General features: G+C 59.4%; 3 protein-coding genes across 6 annotated transcripts in view; 2 read left to right on the top strand and 1 right to left on the bottom strand.

The window, feature by feature from the left end:
- Positions 1-490: 490 nt before the first annotated feature.
- CERS1 (ceramide synthase 1) lies at positions 491-17,917 on the top strand. Of its 3 annotated transcripts, XM_087443470.1 has the most exons (8): positions 491-808; positions 3,169-3,328; positions 7,371-7,551; positions 9,224-9,385; positions 10,092-10,239; positions 10,480-10,589; positions 12,276-12,363; positions 12,439-16,241. In XM_087443470.1, exons 1-8 carry the CDS (start codon positions 560-562, stop codon positions 12,487-12,489), a joined length of 1,149 nt encoding a protein of 382 aa, XP_087299596.1. In that variant the 5' UTR covers positions 491-559; the 3' UTR covers positions 12,490-16,241. The 3 variants fall into 3 exon arrangements, with proteins under 3 accessions (XP_087299596.1, XP_087299597.1, XP_004423099.3); XM_087443471.1 differs by lacking the exon at positions 12,276-12,363 and having other exon boundaries at positions 496-808; XM_004423042.3 differs by lacking the exons at positions 12,276-12,363; positions 12,439-16,241 and adding an exon at positions 17,743-17,917 and having other exon boundaries at positions 504-808.
- On the top strand, positions 17,879-21,228 carry GDF1 (growth differentiation factor 1). The gene is given in 3 exon segments (XM_004422935.3): positions 17,879-18,338; positions 18,971-19,159; positions 19,162-21,228. Coding segments are annotated over 3 exon segments (1,101 nt in total). The 5' UTR covers positions 17,879-18,013; the 3' UTR covers positions 19,749-21,228.
- Positions 20,100-25,672, bottom strand: part of UPF1 (UPF1 RNA helicase and ATPase) — a 34,822-nt gene continuing 29,249 nt past the window's right edge. For both annotated transcript variants that reach the window (XM_004422936.3, XM_014781712.2), the window contains exons 20-24: positions 24,954-25,035; positions 23,417-23,578; positions 23,065-23,282; positions 22,546-22,668; positions 20,100-21,893 (exon numbers count right to left, since the gene is read on the bottom strand). In XM_004422936.3, the coding sequence (XP_004422993.1) occupies positions 22,549-22,668; positions 23,065-23,282; positions 23,417-23,578; positions 24,954-25,035 (582 nt within the window). In that variant the 3' untranslated portion in view covers positions 20,100-21,893; positions 22,546-22,548. The remainder of the gene's footprint in view (positions 21,894-22,545; positions 22,669-23,064; positions 23,283-23,416; positions 23,579-24,953; positions 25,036-25,672) is intronic.

Here is a 25,672-nt window from a genome sequence, read left to right on the forward strand (position 1 = left end):
GGGGGCGGGAGAGGCGTGCTGGAGGGCCAGGGAAGGAAGGTGTCGCCAGTCGAGGGCACTGCCTGCTGGTGCCCACCGTGCCCCATGTCGCGGACACAGCGTGATGGGATAGGGGAGCTTGGGGTGGGCACAGGCGCTCTGGGGCGGGGATAGGGAGTGGGGACACGGGGTCGCGCCTGGCCTGCACGGGTCCAGGCCGAGGAGGCGCTGGGCCGACTCCGTCCTCCCGCCCTCTGCACCTCCGATTCTTCGGCTGGGGAATGGGCTGGTGCGCGGGCCCGCCGCCAAGACGCGGCGCAGTAACTCCGGGACTTATCCGCCTGTGATCCCCGCCGCTGCCTGCGGGGGACCCAGCACCCGTGTGGCCCCCAGCTCGCGGACGCCACGCTAGGGCCCCGCGTCCTCGCCGGGGCGGAGCTTGCGACGGCCCCGCCCCTCCGTCCCCCGCGCTCCGGCCGGCGCGCCCCCAGCCCAGCTGCGGCGCGTGACGCGGGGCGCGCGGTTCTGGCGGCCACCGCGGACGGGCACAGGCGGCGGGGACGGCCGGCGGACAGGAGGCATGGCGGCAGCGGGGACCACGGCGGGGCCGGCGGGGCCCGATCCCATGCCGAGCTACGCGCAGCTGGTGCAGCGCGGCTGGGGCAGCGCGCTGGCGGCGGCGCGGGGCTGCGCGGACTGCGGCTGGGAACTGGCGCGCCGCGGCCTGGCCGAGCACGCGCACCTGGCGCCGCCCGAGCTGCTGCTGTTGGCGCTCGGCGCGCTCGGCTGGACGGCGCTGCGCTCGGTGGCCACCGCGCGCCTCTTTCGGGTCAGTGCTGTTGGGGGCCGGGACGCGGGGGCCCTGGGCTGGAGAGTTGGGATATTAGGGGGCCCCGGCCCGGGGGATCCCGGGCCGCTCTGTGGGGGCTGGGGTCACTGAAACATGGGGGGTCTCGGGCTGGAGGAGCTCGGCCGCGGAATCCTGGGTCCCCGCGCTCCCCTTTCGGTCAGTGCGGGGTGGGGGTGGGGGTGGATGTGGGGGTGTGGCCGAGCTGGGGGAAGCCCAGAAAGTGAAGACCCTGATACGAGTAGGGTGTTGGAGATGTGGGAGAACTGGGGCTGAGCCATTCCGGTCAATGCCGAATAAGGGGGCCCTGGGCAGTCAGAGGGCCCGTTCCGCCGCGCACTCTTTCGGGCAGGGCCGAGCCGGCGACGGAGGAATGCAGGCGGGGAGGGCTCGGCGCATAGGGGCCGCCTGCACCTTGGGCTTCTGGGCCCTGCGGGTGGCGCTCGGAACCGGAGCGGGACCTGGGTCCGTGCGGCGGCGGCGGCGGGGCCGACTGTCCGCTGCTATCCGGAAGAGGCAGGAGCTGCCCGGTCGCTGCTTCGCGCCTGTCTGGAGTCAGCGCCACCTTCCGACCAAGGGAGACAAAGGCTTGAGCTCCCCGGCCACCCCAGTGATCGTAGCCTTGGGGAGGTGGGACGGCCTGGGTCTTCGGAGCTGGACTGTGCTGCCTCCAAGGGGCCGCGACCGAATTCCCAGCGAGCCCGGGGAGGCCAGCGCCCCGGCCAGAGAGTGACCACGGGGCTGACATTGGCGCCTGGTCTTCATCCCATACTTGAGGAGTGGTCTGCTGTGGCAGCTGCTATGAGTGCTGCTGGGAAGGCGTTTGGGCTCCTAGCTTGGCTGCGATTCCCCCGCGGACCGACCGGCTGGGGCACCCCACCCCAGTCTGGCTGGAGGTGGCAGGGGGTGCAGGGACAGAGCGCCCGGCCCCAACAAAGGGGCCTTTCTCTGTTGGCCGGGAAGAGGCGGGCCCTTGTTAAGTCGGGGATGGGATGTGGTCTGGCTGCCCTTGTCCCCACCCCCATCCCCATATCACTCACGTGGCGAAGGGATCCTGGCCACCACCCTGCTCCCGGGAATGGGAGGCAGGCATGACGAGGGTCTCTCCATAGGTCAGCCATGGTCCCAATCTGGCTTTGTTACTCCCCCATCTTCCCAGTTTCCAGTTGGGAAGGGCGAGGTCCAGGAGGACAAAGGGCAGAGCTCGGGAGAGGGATGTGGTCACTCTGGGATTACCAGGGTAGAGTGGGCTCTCTTCTCATGTTCCTGAGGAAGCTGGGTGTGGGAGAGCAAAACCACGTGCTCCCTCGCTTTTGGAATCCCCAGAGGTCAGGCTGTTGCCCCTGGTCCTCCTTCCGAAGCTCTGGTGGGGCTCTTGCCCCAATTCGAGACTCGCCCTTCCCAAGAAACCGGCAGAGGGGCTGCCCCGGCCTCCAAAGCTCATCTTCTTGGCAGCGGACTGGTTGCCAAGGGTTATGAGCTGGCTCTGGCTGTCTCCATGGCAACTGTTGGTGCTCCAGCTCCCTCAGCCTCTCCTGCTGAGGGAAGGGGCAGGGCTTGGCTGGCAGCTCTGGAGCCCCTCCCCCAGGGTCTTGGGCCCCTCAAATTCCTCTCTGCCTCACATTGCAGGCTGCACTTCCCCTGGTGTCCTCCCTGATGTCCCCAGAGGTCCCCCCATCTCCTGTGACATCTGCTCCCTGACCCCCCTTTTTCCTTTTAGCCCAATTCTCGCCTCCTTTGTCCCCCCACGTTTCCATGTCCTCCCCTACTTACTCACCCCATCTTCTCCAGCCCCCTGGTCTTCCCTGGTATCCCCAAATTCTTCCGAGGCACCCCCTTCCCCTCAAGTTTCTCCCCCATGGGGATCACTTGGGGTTCCAGCCCCCTGCATCCCCCACATGCCCCGTATTCTGTTCCATGTTCTCTTCCCTAGTTCATCCTACAGCCCCTCCGTGTCTTCTCTTTGATCTGCCCCCCTCTTTGTTACACTCTCAGCTACCCCTGTGACTCCCAAGCCTCTGACTCCCCTGGGCTGACCGCCTTAGTCTTCCTTGCTTTTTGTCCCCCATGCTCCCTCCTGGCCCTCACAGCCTGCCTTCACATTCCCCTCAGGTCCCCCCCTTCACTCCCCTCCCCATACCGCCGCCGGACAGCTGGGCACTAAGTTTAGCCCTTGGCAGGCCCACGTGGGCTCTGGTTATGCTCCAGGCGGCTGTGGGTACCGGGGCCCAGCCCTCCCCGACACTGCCCGACCTGGGGAGTCTCTGGGCCTTGGTTTCCCCATCCTGGAGGAGTGGCCCTTGGCCCCCGGCGCTGATGGCCGCCCGCCTTCTCACCTGTAGCCCCTGGCCAAGCGGTGCCGCCTCCAGCCTAGAGATGCCGCCAAGATGCCTGAAAGCGCCTGGAAGTTTCTCTTCTACCTGGGCGCCTGGAGCTACAGTGCCTACCTGCTCTTCGGCACCGACTACCCCTTCTTTCACGACCCGCCCTCCGTCTTCTACGGTAGGGGTCCTGTGGGATGGAGTGGGGGAGGCTCTGCTCTAAACATGGAGAAGGATACATGGAGGAGCCGGACACTCATCAGTCATCCCATGCTGGGTGTCTGCCCCGAGACAAGGGCCGTCAAGGGGCCCTAGAGGCAGAGAAGGGGGCACCTGGCCCTACAAGGGCTCAGGGAGGCATCCTGGAAGAGGTGACCCCTTGTATGGGCCCAGGCGGGCATTCTAGGTGTCAGGAACAGCAAGTGCAAAGGCCCTGGGGCATGCAGGAGCTTGATGCCTGAGGATGAGAGGAGTGTGGCAGGAGTTCGAGTTTCACGCTGAATGGGATAGGTCTATGGATTATAAAAAGCTCTCTCTAGCTGCCGTTTGGGGACAGACAAGTCTTACGTGTGGAGGGCAGCAGGGCCTGGGAGTAGCGGGGGTGATGGGGGTACCTATGTGGCTTGGACCAGCTTGGTGAGGAGATAAAGATGGTGAGAAGTGGCTGCATTGATTGGATTAGATGTGGGGGTCGTCCAGGCCTGAGCTCTAGGGGGACGGACAGGAAGGTGACTGCATTTCCTCTCTCACCAGTGGGTAGGCCGGTATAGAAAACCTGTGTGCGATGGGGGCTCAAGCTTCCCTCCTCCTTTGCTGACCCCCCAGGCCGTGTATCACGTATACACCTGGGCGTGTTTCCTGCTGTGTGACATGAAAAGCCTGAGAGGGCTCCTGATGGCACTGAGCCCAGTGCTCCTGTTGGGGGGCCAGGCACGGAGCCCTGTGTTACAGGGTCCTGGTGAGAAACACTGGATTTACTTGGCACCTGTGTGTCTTCGTGGGAGCGTGTGACCATGCACCCATACGGCCACTTTTCTCACGGAGCACACGGTCGTTTCCCATGTGGTCAGTCCTAGAGGGGAGGTTTTAGCTCGTGCAATTCCCTTTATGCAAATGAACCATAATCGAACTCTGAAAGTTTCGGGCATGGAGTTGCCTCTGGCTTATTCTTATAAATTATGCTACAATAACATGCTTGCAAGTTAGCTGCTTCTTTGCATGTGCACTTATTGAGTACCTACTGCATACCAGGCACTGTGTTGACACAAGCAGTAAGCAGATCAGAGAAAGCCCCCCGCCCCCGTGTTTCAGGGCAACAGGCAGTGAAATACGAAATCTGTTCACAGCGATAACTGCTGATGAGAAAACTTGGGTGGGGAGAGGAGAGGAGAAATGGGCTGTCTGGGAGGTGGGGAGGGCGGTATTTTCTACAGGGATGGGGACAGTCCCACCCAAGGTGACTTTTGAGTGGGGACCGGAAAGAGCCTGGAGCAAACAGGAGATACGAAGGCTGGTGTCAGACAGATGCTCTCCTGGGGGGACCAGGAGCAGCAGTGAGCACACCCGGCCAAGGGAGGGGCCAGGAGGGCGGCCGGGCAGCAAGGGTGTGTGCCAGGGGCTGTGAGCAGAGGAGGGACATGGACAGGACCCTGGCCAATGCAGATGATCTGAGGAGGGGCCAAGGGCAGGGCTGGGACACGAGAGGGCCGTGTAGGGGGCAGAAGTGGCTGATTTGAGAAAAGTTTTGAAGGCAGAGCTGATAGGTTTCATGCCAAACCAGAGATGGGTGTGAGAGAGAGGGAGGGTGGGGATGACGCTAGGGTCTGGGGAGCCAGGAGGCTGGTTTGGGGGAGACCAGAAGCTGGGTATGGGATGTCCAGGAGGCTGATAAAGGAGGTCGGGGACGGGGATGTGGCAGGGGTGCATGGGCATCCAGAGCAGCAGGTGGGACGTGTGTGGAGAGGAGGTTGGAGGTTGGAGGCCCCCCAACGTGTGGGGAGGTGCAGACGCAGTCTGGATGGTGAATCGTGCCCCTCTCTCCCCCCAGCCCAGATCTGGGGCCTGAGGCTGGAGGGGGGCGCTCACCTGCTGTCACAGTCTTGCCAGTGCAATGGGGGAAAAAGATGATGATGTCCTGTTTCCACAGTGGACTTTGTGCCTCAAGGCACCTTTGTGTCCCTTCCTTCTGGGTGCCTCGGGCTGAAGAGGGACAGAGGGACGTGGCAGGTGGCGACTGGGCACCGGCTGCAGAGTTTCCATGTGGTTGAGGACGCAGCTCGGGGTGACAGCCTAGCCGGGAGTGTGAGTTTTGCTGTCGAGCTTTGGGGAGCCCCTGAACGTATTGAAGTGGGGGGGTGAGATCTGATCTCTGAGCAGTTTTCCTTTTTTTATTAGGTGAAATTTACATAATATAAAATTAACCGTTTTAGTCACAAAAAGACGAATACTGCGTGAGTCCACTTACATGAGGTCCCTAGGGGAGTCAGATTCACAGAGACAGAAAGTAGGATGGAGGGTGCTAGGGGTTGGGGGAGGGGGATGGGGAGTGAGCGCTTAACGAGCACAGAGTTTCAGTTTGGGACGATGAACAAGTTCCGGAGGTGGATGGTAGGGATGGCTGCACGCCAATGTGAATGTGCTTAATGCCGCTGAACTTAAAAATGGTTACGATGGTAAAATTTATGTTACCACAATTTTTAAAAATGAACCATTTAAAGTGAACAATTCAGTGGTCTTTAGTACATTCACAATGTTGTGCAACCATCATCTCTATCTAATTCCAGAACATTGTCATTACCTCAAGAGGAGACTCCGTCCCTGTGAGCAGCCACTCCCCATCCTCCTCCCCCAGACCCTGACAACCACTAATACCCTTTTCATCTCTATGGATTTGTCTGTTCTGGATGTTTCATATAAATGGGATCCCACACCGTGTGGCCTTTTGTGTCTGGCTTCTGTCACTCAGCACAATGTTTTCAAGGCTCATCTGTGTTGTAGCATGTCAGAGCTTCATTCCTTTTTGTAGCTGAGTAATATTCCATTGTGTGGATGGACCACATTTTGTTCATCCATTGATGGACATCTGAGTTGTTCCCCTTTTGGTGATCGTGATGAGTGCTGCTGTGAACACACGTGTGTGAGTCCCTGTTTTCACTTCTCTTGGGCACATACCTAGGCGTGGAATTGCTGGGTCACGAGGTCTGGGTATTCATAGCCGTTGAGGCCATCATGGGGAGAGTGGACAGGCAGGAACTGGCTCTGGAGGCTGGAGGACCTGGGGCAGCGCTGGGCGTGAGACGGTGGTGCCTGGACCACGGTGGGTGGCGGGGGCGGGGGGACGTGAGCAGAGGCATGGACCGAAGGAGGGCCCTCGGGTAGGCGTCCAAGTGAATCCTGGTTGTGGGAGGAGCCTGGGCACAGATGAATGGCTGTCACTGAGGTGGGGGCACAGCAGGAGTCTAGGGCTCCAGCGGGACGTGAGGGTCTGCTCCAGGTCCCTGAGGCAGGGGGTGGGGACAGGAGGCCCTGGATGGAGCCCAAGGAAGCTGTTTGGGGGGTGGGCAGAGAGGGAGCCACCAGAGAACAGGGCACAATCCAGAGAGTTCCAGGTCGATGCAGGTAGACCCCTTGGCCGTTGGTGATGGCCTGAGGAGAGGACATGGAGGTGGTGGGGAGAGCCGGGGGGTCAGTGTCACCGGAACGGTGGGCACAGGTGCCAGGAGGAATGGGGAGGCTAGAGGAGGGGAGGGGAGCCAGGGCCTGCTCAGTGGGAGAGCCCACACTCAGCGGCGTCAGCAGGTCAGATTTCCGCCTCAGCTGCTCAGACCATCATGGCGAGGCCAGGGGCAGCCTCCATCAGGTTGCGGATTTGCCGGGAGTGGGCTGCCCAGGACAGGGCATCTGGGCTGGCTCAAAAGAGCCTGAGAAATACGAGAAGATGGGAAGGGGGGCTGGGGCAGAGTTGGAAATCCTGCAAGGGACCGATTTAAGGGGAAGGATCACCTTTTTCTATAAATCTAGAGCTGTTCTAAAAAGTAACGCCTGTTCATAAAGAACAACAGGTAGAGAATTGGGAACAGAAAACCAGCAGCCAGTACACCTACAGAGACGTGGGGTGTGCCCTGGCATGCAGGGGAGTGTGTCTGGCTTGAGGGGGCGTGTGGGGGCACTCAGGGTCCCAGAGGCCCTACAGGTCCCTGGTGGCGCTGGCTGGCTCTCCTCAGACTGGACGCCGGGCATGGCGATACCACGGGACATCGCAGCTGCCTACCTGCTGCAGGGAAGCTTCTACGGCCATTCCATCTATGCCACGCTGTACATGGACGCCTGGCGCAAGGACTCAGTGGTCATGCTCGTCCACCACGTGGTCACCCTGGTCCTCATCGCCTCCTCCTACGCCTTCCGGTGAGTCCAGGAGGGCAGAGGGCACTGCGTGGGCACTGGGTCGAGGCTGGCATGGGGCAGAGGCTAATGCCTGGGAGGCGATGGGGATGTCCATGGAGGAGGGTTCCAGAGACAGAGACTCGGAAGGGATGGGTGAAACAGGTGCAGAGTCACCACCCCGCCCCTGGCCCACCCACTCCCTCCACCTTGCCTGGATGGCACCCTCAGCCAGGTCACATAGCAGGTGCTGCTGGCGGCACAGCCCTGAACACAACAGACAAACCCTGTTGTTCTAGAGGCCACTGTGGTCATCACATGTGGCCACTGAGCACTTTGGACAGAGCCTGTCCAAACCACGACCTGCTGTATGTGTGAAATCCACCCCAATTCCAAAGGCAAAGGAAAGTGAAAATATCTCGCCAATCCTATTGTTATATCAATTACATGTGGAAATGACAATATTTTGGATTTACTGAGTTAATTACAATACATTATTAAAATTAATTTTATCTCTCCTGTTTTTTAATGTGGCCGATGGACAAGCTTTTATAAAATGACATAAACAGCTCGCGTGCTATTCCTATGGGACTAGCTGCTCTGTCGCACTCTCCAGTACAGTGGCTGCTGGCCACAGGTGGCTATTGCAACTTTAGTGAGACTTAAATAAAATCACACATTCTGTTCCTCAGCCACACTAGCCACATTTCAGCTGCTCAGTGGCCACAGGTGCCTGGTGGCTCCCATATTAGACAGCACAGGTTTAGAACATTCCCATCACTCTAGAAAATTTTGTTAGCACTGCTCTAGAGGGTAGAATCAGATGATAAAACCAAAAAAAAAACAAGGGAATGAAAGAAAAGAACTAGCAATGTGTTTGAAAGTGATAACTATAGAGAATAATCACATGGGAAGATGAGCACTGGCGAGGTGGTGAAGTTTAGATGGGGTGGTCTGGGTGACAGGGGAGCACAGACTGAAAGGAGGTGAAGAAAGGCTTTGTGAACACCGGGGAGGCGCATGCTGGGGGATGGGAACAGCACGTGCAAAGGGCCTGAGGCAGGAGTGTGAGCTGAGGGCAGAGTGGGGATGGAGACATGGTGAGAGAGGTGCCCAGCCACGTCCAGGCTGAATTCAGGCCCCTTGGCCCAAGCAGCTGTAAGGTGGAACACTGGTGAGGGACAGGGAGCGGCCTTCAGGCTCTTTAGATCCTAGTGGGGACTCGGCCTTTCCTAGGCAAGTTTGCAGCTTGCAGCCACGTTTAGGTTAAATGTATAAACCTGGGACTCTCAGCATGGCAGTGGCGTTCAAAGCGAGGGATGAGTTGGTGGGAGATCTGGACATAGAATGGTCCAGGCCTGTGAGGTCCAGAGGTCATGGAGGGTCAGAGGTCACGGAGATGAGGAGGGACCAGACTAGGCACTTCCAGCGAGGCTCCTAGGTCATCGGGGGACAGTGAGATGGGGAGGGTGAGGGTCCCGGTGGGGCTGTCATGGGTCAGGTACAGCCCGGGTGCTGCCCCTGACTTGGCATGGTGGGCGGATGGGCAGGGTGGGTGGGCCAGGGAGGATGGCTCTGAAGGGGCCCATGGGAAGCCTGGAGGTGCAGCCAAGGGGGCCTGTGCTCGAGAGCCTCAGTGCGGGGCGGGGGTCCCCAGTGTAACCTGCCTTCTCTTCTCTCCCACTGCACTGCCCAGGTACCACAATGTGGGCATCCTTGTGCTCTTCCTACATGACATCAGCGACGTGCAGCTGGAGTTCACCAAGCTCAATGTCTACTTCAAGTCTCGCGGAGGCTCCCACCACCGGCTGCACGCTCTGGCGGCCGACCTGGGTTGCCTCAGCTTCAGCCTCAGCTGGTGAGAGGGCAGGGAAGGAGGCAGGGCTTGTGGGGAGGGGTGGGGCCAGGCTGGAAGGAGGCAGGGCTTGTGGGGAGGGGTGGGGCCAGGCTGGAAGGAGGCAGGGCTTGTGGGAGGGGTGGGGTCAGGCTGGAAGGAGGCACTGCTTGTGGGGAGGGGTGGGGCCAGGCTGGAAGGAGGCAGGGCTTGTGGGAGGGGTGGGGCCAGGCTAGAAGGAGGCAGGGCTTGTGGGGAGGGGTGGGGCCAGGCAGGAAGGAGGCAGGGCTTGTGGGGAGGGGCGGGGCCAGGCTGGAAGGAGGCAGGGCTTGTGGGAGGGTGGGGCCAGCAGAGAAGGGAGTGGGGCTTGTGGGAGGGGTGGGGCCAGCAGAGAAGGGAGTGGGGCTTGTGGGGAGGGGTGGGGCCAGGCAGGAAGGAGGCAGGGCTTGTGGGGAGGGGTGGGGCCAGGCTGGAAGGAGGTGGGTCCTGGTGGGTGGGCAGGGCTGGCAGGGCAGGGGAGGCCTGAGTTGGGAAGAAGGGGAGTTGGGCTGAACAGAGCAGGAATGGAAACAGCTGGGCGGGGGTGGACAAGGATGGTGCAAGGGCTCAGGGATGTGTGGGGATGTGCAGGGACAAATGGATGAGTCCAGATGGGACAGGACAAGGACCTGGTGGGGCCACCCTCCCCCTCTCCCCCACAGCCTCCCCAACCCGTCTCCTCCCCCTGCAGGTTCTGGTTCCGCCTCTACTGGTTCCCACTCAAGGTCCTGTATGCCACGAGCCACTGCAGCCTGCGCTCGGTGCCTGACATCCCCTTCTACTTCTTCTTCAACGCACTCCTGCTGGTGCTCACCATCTTGAACCTCTACTGGTTCCTGGTGAGTCGGCCGCCCGCAGCTCATCACCCAGTGCTCCTCCTCAGCCAGCAGGCCTGTCCTGGTCCCCGAGCCCGTCCCCAGGCAGTGGTCATGCAGGCCCTTCTCAGGCCCGCCCGGGTGGGGCATGTTAGGCATCGAGGAACAGCAGGTGCAGAGGACCTCTGGCCAGAGCACAGGGCCACCAAGAGGGCGGCACCGTCGGGAAGGATGTTTTCTCACCTGTGCCTTCCCCTCCCACAGTACATCGTGGCTTTTGCTGCCAAAGTGTTGATGGGCCAGGTGCGTGAGGTGAAGGATGTGCGGGAATACGATGCAGCGGAGGCTCCAAGCCCCAAGCCCAGCAAAGCTGAGTGAGTGTGGAGGGGCCGCCGCCCCGGGTTCATTCCTTTAGCCACATCTGTCCCTCTGAGCACGTGTTCTGTGGGCGGGCCCGGGAGACACAGCAGCAGATGAGGCCGAAGCCAATGTGGCCCACCGGAGCCTAACGTCCAGATCAGAGACTGTAATAAAGACGTGGATGATGTGGTGACAGTTAGATGCTGTAAGGACAGACAGTGAGGAATGGGGTAGGAGGTCTGGGGTGAGCGGTGAGAATCAGGGTCTTGGTGGTGGGAGCAGTGCCAGAGCAGGTGAGCGAGGGCCCTGGGGGTGGTGAGGAACAGCCGTTGGCCAGACCAGACAGTAAACTCTAAGCAGGTGGCAGCGGAGGTGGGATGAGGGGGTGCCACAGGTGGCCTGGAGAGGCCACGCTCTGTCTATGCTGATGCTCCTTGGCCTCAAGGTCCAGCAGGGCAGCCCACTGGTCAGCCAAGCAGGAGCTGGGGCAAGGGGCTCAGGTGCAGTCTGGCCCAGGTGGGAGTCCTAGGAAAGAAGAGAAGAAGGGGCCTCGTCAGGCATCCTGGAGGTAGGGCCCTCGGGACTCAACAGCCTTGGGATGTGAGCCAGATGGTGTCCAAAGCCCCCGGCCTGGAGGGGCCCCGGGAGCGAGCAGAGGCAGGTTTGGGCGACCAGCAGGGTGTAGGGAGCATCGTGACGAGGCATCGTGAGGGCTGTTGGAGCCGGCGCCAGGCGAGAGGCTGCTGCAGGCCCACAGGGTACTAGCCCTGCGCACCCTCCGATTTGGCATCTGGGGCATCATCAGCGACCACCCTGGGAAAGGTGGTTTTGGGGAAGCAGTGGGCTCAGAGCTTGATGAGGTGAGTTGGAATGGGTGGCCAGGAGGATGAGCGAAGCAGAGATTTTCAAAACCTCCTTGAAAGACACGAGAAGGGGAGCAGAGAACTGGGGCATTGCCAGAGCGGAGGGTGGGACCCAGGAGGGCTCTTGAGGCTGGGTCTAATAAACAGAAGCACTTTGCATCCGCCAAGCATGAGACCACAGGCGAGGTGTGCCGAAGCCAAAAAGCCAGTGCCCGGGCTGGAGAGGGATCAGGCAGGTGAGTGGGGACGACATGAGAGGACTGGGCAGCAGGTGAGGTCGCCCTGGTGGTCAGATCCCAACTCTGTTGTAGAACCAACCAGACTCTCTTTGGATGTAGGCGAAACAGAAATAAAAGAATCAGAGACGACCCAGACTTCTGGCTCAAGCTGCCGTTCACCAAGATGGCACTTGGGGCAGGGCTGTGCATGCAGACGGGGGCAGTGTGGGAGTCTAGTTTAGGGGGTGATGGATCATCACTGTCTAGGGAACGTGAGTTGGGAATTCTGCAGAGACATTGGTGAGGTCTCACCAAGGAGTCTGACCCATCCTCAGAGGCTTCCAGAAGGAGCCGTGGCTAAAGAGAACTCCAGGGCTGGGGGAGGGCAAGCACTTGCTTGGCTGAATCTAAAAATTGGAAGGATCTTCTTTCTGTAAAACGGTGAACTTCTGGTGAAGATGTCCTTGTAAATTCAAAGCCCATGGCAAAGGCAGGCCAGCCCCCGGCCCCACCTGTTTGATCTCCCCTGAGAATGGGCCAGAATGTAGGCTGGGGGGCTGGCACCCCGCCTGCTCCTCCACTAGGATGTCCCAACATTTCCTCTGCGTGGAAATGACAGAGTGTACCAGGGGACACGCTGCCATGGTCGACCCCGTGGGCACCACCAGCAGAACTTGATTCCTCAAGGATGGCTGGAGTTAGTGCAGGTGGGTATGAAACGGGATGGGCTAAAACGCAATGCGAATACAGCAGAGCTGGTCAGGACACCTCAAAACCGCCAGGTCATGGAGACGAAGAAGACGGAGGCACTGTCCCAGATCAGAGGAGACTAAGGAGACGTGATGACTGAATGCAGTGTGAGATCCTGACCCAGAAGAACAACACCTTGGACAAACTAGTGAAATCGAAATGGCGTCTACGGTTTAGTTCATGGCAGTGTCCCAGCGTTGGTTTCGTAGCAGATGTACTGTGGAAGTATAAGATGTTCACATTCGGGGAAGCTCTGTAGTATCTTTGCAAGGCTTCTGCAAATCTCAAATTATTCTAAAATTAAAAGTTCATTAAAAAAATAAAAGGCATGAGAGACCATCAAAAATGGCACTGGATGTTATATTAGTTTTGGGGGGCCGTTGTAGCAAATGACCACAAACTGGGTGGCTTAAAACAATAGAAATTTATTTTCTCACAGTTCTGGAGGCCAGAAATCTGAAATCCAAGTGTTGCAGGGCCATGTCCCTCTGGCGGCTCTAGGGAGGAGCCTTCCTTGTCTCTTCCAGCTTCGGGGGCTCCAGGGCTCCCTTGGCTTGTGGCTGCGCCCCAATCTCCCTCTTCCATCTTCACGTGGCCTTCTCTTCTCTCTGGCTCTTCTTTCTTAGAAGGATATTGGTCATTGGATTTAGGGCCCACCCTAAATCCAGTATGATCTCACCCCAGATTCTTTTACTTAATTACATCTGCAAAGACTTTTTCCAAATAAAGTCGCATTCACAGGTTCCAGAGATTAGGACGGGGACATAGCTTTTCAGGGACCACCTCTTAACCTACTGGAGATGATAAGGTTCAAATGAGTAGAAGCAGCTGGAGAGAGCATCAGTCGAAAGCTGTGAAGAAATTACCCAAAATGCAGCATAAGCAGATGGGAAATATGAAAGCTAGAATTCTAAGAATTATCTAGTCTAGCGGAGTTCTAACAGGAGACAAGCAGGGAGAGACAAGATGAGAAGACATAATGCTGAGGATTTTCCAGAAAGTGACAAGACAGAAATCATAAGCAGGATGAATAAAAAGGCATCCATGCCCTGACACATCATAGTGAAAACGCCAAAGAGCCCCAGAACGGAAGAGATGACCTACAAAATAATGGCAGACTGCCAGCAACCAAGGATCTGGAGGACTGGGGGTAACATAGCCCCTCAGGTGCTGAAAGGAAGTCACAAGCAACTGAGAATTTCGTTCACAATTTCAAGAGATAGAACACCCTCAGGAACAAAATCTGAGAAAGTTGACCACCGTCACATCTTCTCTACACACATATTTCAGAAAAAAGGAGACTATCCCAAGGGGTAGGTCAGCAGAGAAATTGACACATATCTGGGTAAAAATGTTTAAATGCCTAATTTGAGAGATTAAAAAAATTAGAACTGAAGTATCAAACATTATTGAAACAGGTTTGGGGCTTTGCATTTTACAAGAGGCTGGGGTTACCTTTAGGCTGTACTAAGTACTTTTGTTAACACTGTTAGGGCGTAGAGGGAGAATGAAACAAAAAAACACAAAAATAAATGCAAAATAAAATAAGGGTAGAATCTCAAATATTAGGCATTCAAATAAGCATACATGGAATAAGCCTGACAGTCACGAGATTGGGTTCTTTTTTTAAATCCACCTCTATACTGATTAAAAGACTTCATCTCCATGGTACGCAAAAGTTGCCAGTAAAAGGACAGGAAGAGAAATCCAGGTGTAATTCTTGATCTGGAACGTTCCGCATGTCGCAGCCATGAAGCTCAGGGGGCCGGGGCCATGGGAGGTGGTCCAGGCTCGTGCTCATGGAGCAGCAGAGAAGCAGAGTGAACAGATGTTCTTACACACAGGAGCCTTTCTCAGAATTGACCAAGCCAAGCCCCGGGGGAAACCCCAGTCTCTCAGAACCAGGATCATGCAGACCGTATAGACGCAAACTCAGGTTTGAAAATGGTAAGAAAACTGACAAGAACCACTTTGAAGTAATTCAAGAGTCAGACACAAATCATGTGGTGACTAAGCAGCGCCGGCCCCTCCTCAGCCCCCCTGTCTTCCTTCCTGCTTCCCCAGTGGCTCTCGAATCCTGGGCCCCCACCCCAAGCTGGTTCTCTCTTCTGATCCCCCCACGGGGCCCCTGGTCATCTGGCAGACCACCCTCCTGGACCGACGCCTTCAGCCCGCTGGGCTGGTCCCCATGCCCTGCTCATGACCAGGCACCTCTGTCGGAAGCCCCCGTCATCCTCTCGGGGGGCTGCCGGGACCACTGGCCATCGAGGGGCCCTCAGCTGACCTGCCAGATGACACCCTCGTCTTCGTACACCCGCTTCCACCTCCACTGCACTTGTGGCTGCTCCACGGCCTCTGAAGAGCTGTGACCCGCACCTCTGGCCCTTGCTGCTGCGCCACCATGGGCCAGAGCACCCTTGGTGCCGCCCATGCAGTGCCAACGTGCCCACTCCTCCTCGGCCACCAACTGCCCTCACCATCGTCCCCTCCACCGGTGACCTGACCTCTGTGTCCCCGAGAAGGCAGGAGTGGCCAGGTGAGGACATCCACCCTCGCACTGTCCGGCCGCTTCAGTGGACATCCTGTCTCCCTCCAAGGCCACCATCCCGGGCCAGGGGTGTCCACACTCTTTCCTGCTCAAGATCGTCCCCATCCTGGAGAGAAGCCGCTCTCTCGGCCCTACCCCGCCAGCCTGGCCCTTTCGTCCCCCTCCACAGCACGGCTCCTCCCTCCCCTCCATCCTGGAACCTTCCTCCCACCTCCCCCTGAGACCCCTCCTGTCCAGCTCCACCCAGCTGTTATTGGTGCTAAACTGGGGTCACCTAACCATCTTTTTTTTCAATAATAGTTTTAGCGAGATAGCATCTACACACCATACAACTCGCCCACTTACTGTGTAGAATTCAGTGTTTTCCCTCCTTTCACAGAATTCTGCAACCGTCACCACAGTCTTAGAACATTTTCGTCACCGCCATAAGAAACCCCACACCCAATCCAGCGCCCCGTCACGCGCCCACCAGTCTCCTCTGCTCCCCACTTCCCAAGGGCCCCTTTTCGCCCTGATTCTGGTGCGTTCTTGCTCCGTCTTTGGCCTCCCCTCTCCCAGGGCCCCTTCACTTCATCCACCAGACTCCCCAATTTCTCTCCTGGCTCACAATGCTCCTCTGAGCTCCATCCTCTGTCTCCAGCATCTGCTTGATATTCCAAGCATCTTCTAAAATATCCAAAGTCAAGCCCCAACTCCCCCCACCCCCCAAACTGCCTCTCCTGAATGTTGGCCCATCGCAGGTGATGGCAACTTGGGGGCAAAAAACCTTGCAAAACCCTAGGGAGCCCCCTCTCCCTCTCCTCCTCGTCCTCGAGGAAACATCCAGAAGCTACTTGACTGGCCGCCTGCCTCATCTCCCTTTAGCCTCCCTCTCGCCGATTTCTTCCCTATGGTGTGCACCAAAACAGAAAGGTGCAAACCTGGCATCGTAGAGAGGCCACTCTCCCCCAAATACTAACTGTGTTTTGAGGGGAGAGGGGGCCCTTGGAAGCTTGTGCACAAAAAGCAACCAGAGTCATCAGGAAAACTGGTAAAAGGCATGGAGTGGGGGTACCAATCGCTGAAGGTATGGAACTTACTATAAAAGTATAGGAATTAAAACAGCACGGGAACCGAGCTGAGTCCACAGACGGAACAGACCCGAGTCCATCCAACTTCAGTAGATAATACAGATCGCCGGAGGGCAGCCATCTGGAGAGAACTCGCATCAGCTTCCAGGGCAAACTCCCTGTGGATCAGAGATGTAGATGCAGAAGCAGAAGCCAAGAATTCAGACCACAGCCAAAATGGGAGACTGTCGTCCAGCAATTGAACTATGAGAAGAATCGAGAAGTTGGGAACCCCACCGCTGCTCTGTCTGAAGGACCATCAGGCAAAGCCAGAAGATAAAGGACGGATGGGAGTTCCCGTGGGCTTATCTATGGCCACACAGGTAAAAGGCTCCTGCTGGTGGCAGAGAGAGAAAGAGCTACCACGGGGAAGAGGGTGCAGGGTACGAGAGGTGTCCTCCCAGGACAGGACAGCCAGGGGCTTCAGCCCAAGGGGAGAGCCAATGAAAGTGACCAGGACCGTCTTCTCCAGGAAAGTCTTTTGTTCTCGTATGAAAGGATCTCTGAGCTAGAGTGCTCCCGCGCACGGAGGGGTGCCGGGACGGGAATACCGCGGGTATCTGCGTGAGGACACACGGACGCTAGCACCGGCGGGCCCCGTGGAGTGGCTCAGGAGTGGAGTGTTCTGTGCTTTCTGATGTCTACGTTGTGGGGGTGTATTACTGGCTCAAAAATCGTAATGCATTTGTATGTAAACTAGACTATAGAACCTACTTCTACAAACAGATAGACCATGTGCAAAGGCATGAAGAGCGCCCGTAAGTGGGAACAGGAACCGCCAGTGGCCATGACCGTTTGGCTGCAGGGAGATGCCGTCTGGGCACCAGCAGGCCGGCCGATTAAACAGGATGCAGCCCCAGCACTAGCAAAGCTGCGAAAAGCAGGGGCAGAAACTCCTGCCGGGTCCTGTGGGGTGGCCTGGGCACACCTGCGGATCGCAGGGCCCCTCCCGGTGGGAACCCCAGAGACGGGCAGGGAAAATGGAGTTTACAGAGAGCAGCAGTGCACGGGAGAGATCTCGAACAGTGTTGTATTTGGGGGAAATTGAGGTGCAGGAGAAGACATCTTGATAGTTTTAAAGTGCAAACCACGAACATTGTTTAGAAGTTAGGGGTCTTTCTCTGGGATCTTAAGCTGGACACTTAACGTGCTGATTAGAGTTTTAAAACATCGCATAACTTGTTTTAAGAACATGGAAGGGAAGTTGGGGCTGCAGCAGAATGCACAGTGGGCAGTAGATGGCGAATCCCAGGGGCAGGGAAGCCTTTGCTGGTTGGGCTCCGACCCGGCCAGGACCACTGGAGCCGGGAGGAGCCTGCCCAGGCCGGCGTGGCAGGGGGCTCTGGGCAGCCCTGCCTCCCTGGCAGGGAGGGGATAAAGTGGCGGGTTATCCAGGTCGAGGCGGTGAGGTTAAGTCAGACGGAGGCTGGTCGGTGGCTTTTGCTCTCCAGCGGCTGTCCGGGGCCCAGGAGGGAAGGATGCTGGGAGGGGAGAAGAGGGTTTAATTGTGGGGAAGAACGGGGACGACGTGCTCACCAGGCGCACCGCGGGGTCTTTGGGCCCTGTGGGCAGGGACCGCGCGAAGCCGGCGCCCGGATGGGAAAGAAATGTGGAGGGCAAGACGGGCGGGTAGTCGGGGGCGTGGGGTCCGCTGACTTGGGCTGGGTTCTGGTCCACAGGAAGCCGCTGAGGAACGGCCTGGTGAAAGACAAGCGCTTCTGAGCCCCTCGACCCCCGCCCTGACCCCGGGGCCCCTGCCCCGCCCCAGACCCCGCCCCGGGATCGGTCCCTGTCAGGCTTCAGGACCACGGCCACGCCCCTGGGACCCTGACCCCGCCCAGCCTCGAACCCCGCCCCGGCCCCTCCAGGGACCCCGCCCCCGCCCCCAGCCCGCCGGTAGGGGGGCCCGGCGGCCCCTGAGCACTCGTCTGGCCGCTGCCTGCAAAGAAGATGCCAACGCTGCGCCGCCGTCCCGGCCGCCACTTCCTTCTCCTTCTCCTGGCCCTGCTGCTCCCCTCGCCACCCCCGGCCCGCGCTCCCGCATCCCCGGGCCCCGCCGCCGCCCTGCTCCAGGCTCTCGGGCTGCGCGAAGCGCCCCGGGGAGCCCCCACTCTCCGGCCCGTACCCCCCGTCATGTGGCACCTGTTCCGCCGCCGGGACCCCCAGGAGGCCAGGGTGAGCCCGCGGCGGACGCCCCCAGGGGCCGCCCTGCGACCGTGCCACGTGGAGGAGTTGGGAGTCGCCGGAAACATCGTGCGCCACGTCCTGGACCGCGGTGAGTGGGGCCCGCGCTGGGGGCGTGGGTCCGGGAGGCCTAGACCTCGCTGGGCGTCCCGGGCCATCACCAGCCTCGAGTGCCAGGTAGGGGAGGCTGGAGCGACTCTCAGTGTTCCCACCCGCCCCGTCCAGCCCACTAGCAACCTGGGAGTCCACGCTCCATCCACTCCTCCCCGTGGACACCTGCGGGGATCGGGGGAGCGGTCCTAAGCCAGGCTCCCTTGCACCGGGCAAGGCCCCTAGCTTGCAGCTGAGGCCCTGCCCCCATTCCACCGCCTGCTGCTTCACACCATTTGATGCCTTCCTGCAGATGCCACCCCGCCCCAGCTTCGCTTCCCCGCAGGCCCCAGGCGGTTGCTCAGCTCTCCCTGCTGCCTGTATCCCCAGCTGCGGGCAGGCCGACCTGCACTGGGCAGGGCCTCTTCTTTGCAAGCGATGCCCTGCCCCCACTCCATCTCCCCCCACCCCGCAGCTTCACACCATTTGACGCCGCCTAACAGATGGTGCGCCCCCCCGCCCGCCCCGCCCCAGGCGCTCACCTTGCCCCGGTCCCGGAATGAGATCCCTCGCGGCAGGCCGGGCACCGTGCGGGGACTCAGCGCGAGCCCAGCCCGCTCCCTGCCTCCCCAGGTGCGTCCTCCCGGCCCCCGCAGCCCGCCTCGGCCGCTGGGCAGTGCCCCGAGTGGACCGTCGTCTTCGACCTGTCGGCTGTGGAAGCCGCCGAGCGTCCGAGCCGGGCCCGCCTGGAGCTGCGCTTCGCGGCGGCGGGGCCGGCGGGCGGCTGGGAGCTGAGCGTGGCGCGGGCGGCCGAGGGCGCGGCTCCGGGCCGGTGCTGCTCCGCCAGGCGGTGCCCGCCCTGGGAACGCCGGTGCGCGCCGAGCTGCTGGGCACCGCGTGGGCCCGCAACGCCTCGGCGCCGCGCAGCCTCCGCCTGTCGCTGGCGCTGCGCCCCCAGGTCCCCGCCACCTGCGCGCGCCTAGCCGAGGCCTCGCTGCTGCTGGTGACCCTCGACCCGCGCCTTTGCCACCCCCTGGCCCGGCCGCGGCGTGAGGCCGAGCCCGCAGTGGGCAGCGTCCCCGGGGGCGCGTGTCGAGCGCGGCGGCTCTACGTGAGCTTCCGCGAGGTGGGCTGGCACCGCTGGGTCATCGCGCCGCGCGGCTTCCTGGCCAACTACTGCCAGGGTCAGTGCGCGCTGCCCGCCGCGCTGTCGGGACCCGGTGGCCCGCCCGCGCTCAACCACGCCGTGCTGCGCGCGCTCATGCACGCGGCTGCCCCCGGCGCCGCCGGCCTGCCCTGCTGCGTGCCCGCGCGCCTGTCGCCCATCTCCGTGCTCTTCTTCGACAACAGCGACAACGTGGTCCTGCGGCACTACGAGGACATGGTAGTGGACGAGTGCGGGTGCCGCTGACGGGCGGGGACGGGGCCCAAAAATAAACAAACACTGCGTGGTCGGCTCCCCGTCTCCTCGTCCTGTCCCCGGGGCGGGGCGGAAGCCGCTGCATCCATGGCGATAGGCCGTTAGGGTGATGGGGGTCCTACAGAGAAGACGGGGGTTCCTGGCGACCCATCTCCAGGCGCCCACCCTGGGAGCTGCCCTCCACTTCCGAGGGGCCAGGTCCCCGGAGTCCCTGCTGTGCAGGTCCCACCTCTCTCAGCTTTGCCAGAGGTGGCTCAGAGTGCCCCCACCCAGCCAGCCCCACCCAGACCAAGTGCTCTGCCACCTTCCTGCACTTTATCCAGCCCGAGTGTGAACGCAAGAGCTGTTCATTAAGATTTTATTGGTGACAAAAGAGCTTAAAACAAATTGACCAAAAATCAAAGTTACATTGCACTTGGTACAGATGTGCCTCGATTTGAAAAACTCAGAGAAACTGCTGCCGTGAAGGTGGACAAAGCAAACAGCACAAAGCAGAGGCAAAGCATTCCAAGAGGGCAACAGGGCTGGCGGGGTGTTGTCCAGGGGGTGTCGCACAAAGGATCACAGCAGAAACCTACCCAAGCTCTATGCCTCTATGCGGCCTACCCAAGGAAGGTGGACCCAGCAGCTCCACAGCAGTGGAAGGTGGCCTGTGTGCCCCCGACTCGCCCGTGAACAAGCTGGAATCTAGAGGCTCTTGGATGAGGCCCAGCATCAGCCACACGGGGATGGGGAAGCCGGGGCGTCAGGGTCACCAGGGCTTGGGTAGGCAGGGGATGGCCCCCAAACAGGTGGCCACCAGGGAGACATACCCCACCATGGTGTGCAAGGAGCTGGAGGTCGCACGCTCTCAGCCGCCAGAACTTCTCAAGCTGCAACCCAGACCCAAGCCCCTTGACCAGCTGATGTGCCAACTCCTCCAAGCCCCTTTGGCACAGAACCAAGTTATTTCTGAAACGTACTCCCTTCCCCCCAAAAGCAGAAACCACCCCCTCATTGAAGCTGTGCCCAGAGGGGTTGCAAACTTGGAGAGTGGGGTGAAAAATAAGGGGGGTGCTCTGTGTGTCTAACCGGCCACAGGGACGTAGGCATCTCCCTGGGGATGGGTCCTCTTGGCTGCTGTCTTCTGCCAAATCCTCAGGAAAGACCCTGGGGAAGAAGCCCTGGCCAGGGAGCAGCCACCTTCCCACACTCCGGCCTCTTGGCCTTCCTGGGGGGCCCCTCCTGGGGGCCTGAGTCCACCACGTGTGGGAAGCACTTTGCTTCTCCGAGTCCAGCGGGGACCGTGGAGCTGCCTGGCCCGGGATGGTGCTCCCTCACTGCCTGATGCACAGGGAGAAGCCACCGGAAGCTTTTTAAAAGTGAAAACAAAAATCCTCTCGATCAAGTCACAGGTGTTGATCCTAATCTCGAATTGTGTCAGCTCATTTAAACTTCATTTCTGGAAGGTTCTCGCATTTCCCAGGTCCACCACTAAGATTTGAGAGACAAACTCAGGAAAGTATGTTTTTCAGTACTCCTTTGAAAGAATCTTTAAAAAACAAACAGAAAAACCCAAAACACCGTATTTTCTTTAAATGAAAACCTTCTTAGAACACAGGCAGTGTGGCCTCGGCGGTCTGTCTGGGAGTTGGCTGGCGTGGACAGAACCCGCACCTCCTTGGGCCCTCCTGGCCCGGCCACCACCTGCAAGGAGCCTGCTCAGCACAGAAATGCAAAGTTGTTTCCTGCTAAAACGTAGTCCCCTTTCAATAAAAGAGAAAAAGAAAAAAAAACAGAGGAAAGGGCTACTCTGAGATGAGGGTCCTCCTCCTCTGCCCCGGTCGCAGACCCAGGTGTGGATGCGGCGAGCACTGGGCCTCCTCGGCGAGTGGGGCTGGCGGGGCTCAGGCGGGCTCCGCGGCCGGCCCCGCCCCTCTCCCTCTCCTTCTCCTCGCCGCCGCCGCCGCGTGCCAGCAGTGGGCGCCCACTTGGCCTCGGGCTCCTCTTCCTCGGTGCTCCTCTCCCTCTCCTGTCGCTCACAGTGGTGCTTCAGTTTTAGCAGTGGAAAACAGGTATCCATTTATTTTTATTTTTTATTACCCAGAATAAGATGCTGATGGACTAAGCCACGGAGCTTAGCTCTTCCGCCGCCACCTGTGGGGGGGGGGGGGGCGCAAGAGGCATCAGAGAAGGCAGGAGCCCCAGCTTTCCCCACACCTGTGTCCTTACCTGTGAGAGGGCCCTTCAGATGCTGGCCGGCACCCTCGCAGACCAGTGACTACCCACTGAGAGAGAAGGTAAACCAAGAGCTAAGGCTACTGAGCCTGCGCTGTAGCAACAGTGCCCTCTCCCAGCTACACCAGCACCCCACTTTCCCATGCACAGGGGGCCCCAAGCCCACACTGATCCGGTCACGTTAGACAGCGAACCACGTGCAGAGCCCTTGCAGGCACCTAGAAGCACCTCTTCCACAGGTGCCCATGTGTCAGGGACCAGGAGCCCTGTCACCTGTCAGGGAGGAGTGGGTGGTCCTCCTCACTGCCCACCTGGGTGGTGGCTGCAGGTCCCCCAAATCTACTCCTTTCTCGGGGAGCTCTAGGACTCTCTCAGGAGAGGACCGTGACTCAGGGAAGTGTGCATAAAAGCTCACGTCCCCCCGCCACCGTGAGCAGAGGCATAGGGACCTGAAGGGACAGGTCACAGGACAAGCTGGCCCCTTGGGGACTTGAGACCCTGACCCCACGCTTCCCAAATTTCCCCACAATTCCAGATTCCCAGTGAAGACCTCCTCCAGGGGTTGGCTTACCTTCTAGTACTGGGACAGCCCCGTCACTCCGCCGTGCTGGTATGCCCGCTCCCCCTGGTATGTGGAGTCTTGCGACAATGCCACATCTATCTGTGACTTAAACTCATCACCAAGGTAACTGTCCTGAAAGACAAGGTTGAGGAGATGAGCACCCACAGTCGGAGGACACACTCACGTCCTCCCAGGCTCAAGAACCTGCTCCTCATCTAGTCCCTCAGAAGAATCTAGAAAACCCTGTTCTCAAGCCTAAATGGCAGGAGACCCACACTGGTTACCTCATCACAGGAGAGAGCTCAGACCAGCTGCCCAGGACTCTTCTGAAGGGTAGTGTCATGGATGGAATGTTCTAGACTTAGGGTCCCACTGCTAAGGGCATGCCTATGTAGGAGACCATCCTCCTTCTGAGTCTTCAGGGGTGAGCATCGTGGGGTCTGTGTGTGTGGAGAGGGGTCCCTGGGTTGGCCTGACTTCCCTACAGGTGTGAGACATTTCAAGTTCAAGTGCCGGCCAGCTGCTCACCTGGGACAGCTCGGGCTGTGAGAGGCCAGGCTGGCTCATCTGGGAGGGCTGGCTCATGGAGATGTAGCCCTGGGTCAGCGCGCCCTGCGAGAAGGGCTGGGATGCCACATCCTGGCTGGCCTGGCTGTTCGGGAGATTCGTCTGGCTGGGCCCAGGAAGCCCAAAGCGGTTCTTCTGGCGTCCCCCACGACCAGTCTTGCCTTTTGGAGTGCCCCGGCCTAGAAAACAGCAGTCCAGGGTTCCTTGAAGGAGGTTCTGGGCCTCATAAGCAAACACACCCGCTCAAAGCCCGGATGTGAACAAACTCTCATGCCAACGTGCGTTTCCCCACGCGATGCTGCCAGGCACTCACCTGCGGCTGGCCCGTTAGCTTGTCCAAAATACCCCGGTGGAGGCATGGGCGGCATGACCAGGTTGAAGGGGATGGGAATGTTCATGGCGGCCACATGGCTAGGGCCAGCACTGATCATGCCGATCTGGTCGTGGGTCTGGAAGTACATGTTCGAGGGCCGGCCTGCAAGACACAATAGGGGCAGCAGGCGTCACCAGCCACATCCAAATGAGCCTGTTGCCCACCTCCAAATCGGCTTGTCTGCCTCGTCCTGCACTGCCCGCCCGGCGTTCCCTGGTGCCCCCACAGCAGAGCCACCTGGAGCAGACCCGCACCACTCCATCCCAGCTCGCAACAGCGTCCCGGGGCTAGCGCCTGGGCATGCGCCTTTTCTCCCAGTAGACTCAGAACAACTGGCCTTACAGGAATCTGAAAGATTGAAAATGGCACTACATTTCCAATTTTTAAAAAAAACTCCTTTTTATGGCAAGTTTTACATTCATATTGCACATACCTTCCCCTCTTCCTCCCACAAAGGAAGAAAACGCCTAAGGTCAATAGACCAGCAGATCCCACTGAAGGCAAGGGCTCCCAGTGCGCCCCTGGGTCTAGGGACGCCTGACCTGCACAGAGCGGCCTGGGGGCGGGGAGACCAAAGAGAGCCGGAGCCCAAGAGCGTGGTCTTCCAGGTTGGCCCCCCAGGGCCGCAAGCCTACGCCAGGCCCATAGCGGACTCAGGGATGAAGAAGGGACCCAAGACGCCCTTAGAGCTACAGGGTGACTCGCTGGATGTGGCAATGAGATTTGTTGTCATCAAAGAACGTGATCCACAGTCTGAACCCAGCAACCAGGAGACTACTGGAACAAGGAAATGGGGCTTGTGCCAATTTAAGGTGAGAGAGGAGCAGCTGGGGTGCACCTGCCCTCAGGGTGGACAGCCAGCACACAAGGGGATGAAGCCCAAGGTAAAACGTGGGCAGGGGGCACCGAGCACTTGGGCAAGGTTGTCACCCTCAGTGGGGGCTGGCACAGGGAAGGGTCCTAGGAGGCAGGGACCTGGGGAGAAATGGAGACCATCTAGATGGACTGGCTCAGGCAGGAGGAGGTGTGCCGGGCTCAACCTTGGGACAGAGAGCCCACGTGGGAAACGAAGATGTACACCCAACTCTGAGGTCTGACAGCGCACGCAGAAGCTTCAGGAAGGCAGCAACACCTGAAAGGAGGCTGCAGGCCCCCTGGAGGAGCTGCAATGTAACCTTCCCTGAGAGGTGAGCCAAGGGCGGGGCACGCGGGCCCTGGGACAAACAGGCAGAGTGGCAGGATTTGCTCAGACACCACCGACGCAGAGCCGTGTGACTCAAAAATCATCTTGCTTTTAGAAAACTGCCAGAGACCAATTCTTTGATTCCAGACAAGGGAAGCTGAGAAGGAACTCTGTCAGGCAGGTTTCTGTGGACTGAAGCTTGGAGGCCACCCCAGGAGTGACAGGGTGGGAAGCTGCAGGTGTGGGAACGGTCAACACACACAGGGCGGCTGGTCCCCCCCAGAGCAGACTCACCCTGGCTGCTCCGATCGTAGACCGATCCTGGAATAATGGCCTCCCGGGCGTCATACATGGCTGTCGTCATGAAGCGGGCTCCCTGCAGAGAGTTTAGATGGGTGAGGAATTTATCATCTTGACACAGGAAGAACTTTCCAAGATCTGGTGGCCTGGGGGTGGTGGGGCTGTGCCGAGGCCAACCCTGAGGCTTGCTGACCGTGTGCTTTGGGTCTTGCTGGCCCCTCCTGAACCAACCAGGCTTTTGACACTGAACATTTCAGCCTCTGGGCTTTGGCTCAAGCAGCAGCACACCCCCTAAGCCCCCCAGAACACCCCAGTTCACAAGGTTTTCTAATGGCCTGTGTCCCACTCCCAGACGCTACCCATGACTTGGCATCTGCTAAGGCTCAGGCCAAAAAGGCCTTAGAACGCTCGGGAGACCTGCGTCGGGGGCTCCATGGAGCACGGCACACATCACTTCTGTCCACACTGAGGTGTGCACCCACCCTCATTCAGGCTCACCACCACTGACACCTGCCATCCCTCACTGCCACGTGTCCAGAACACTGGCCTAAGGAGAAAAGGGCTTCCTGCCCTGCTCTGAGACCCTCTCTGTGGACGAGAGGTGGGGCTGGCCCGAGCGTGCGGGGGACTGGCAGATCCTGAGTCCCCATTCCTAAGGTGCATGGGTGCCCCCCTCCCGCCTGCTACAGTGTCACTAAGCCCCTGAAACAAGG

Source organism: Ceratotherium simum, chromosome 18 (assembly GCF_057802395.1).
Source record: "Ceratotherium simum simum isolate JZ-2026a chromosome 18, ASM5780239v1, whole genome shotgun sequence".
In the NCBI taxonomy this organism is placed as follows: Eukaryota; Metazoa; Chordata; class Mammalia; order Perissodactyla; family Rhinocerotidae; genus Ceratotherium; species Ceratotherium simum.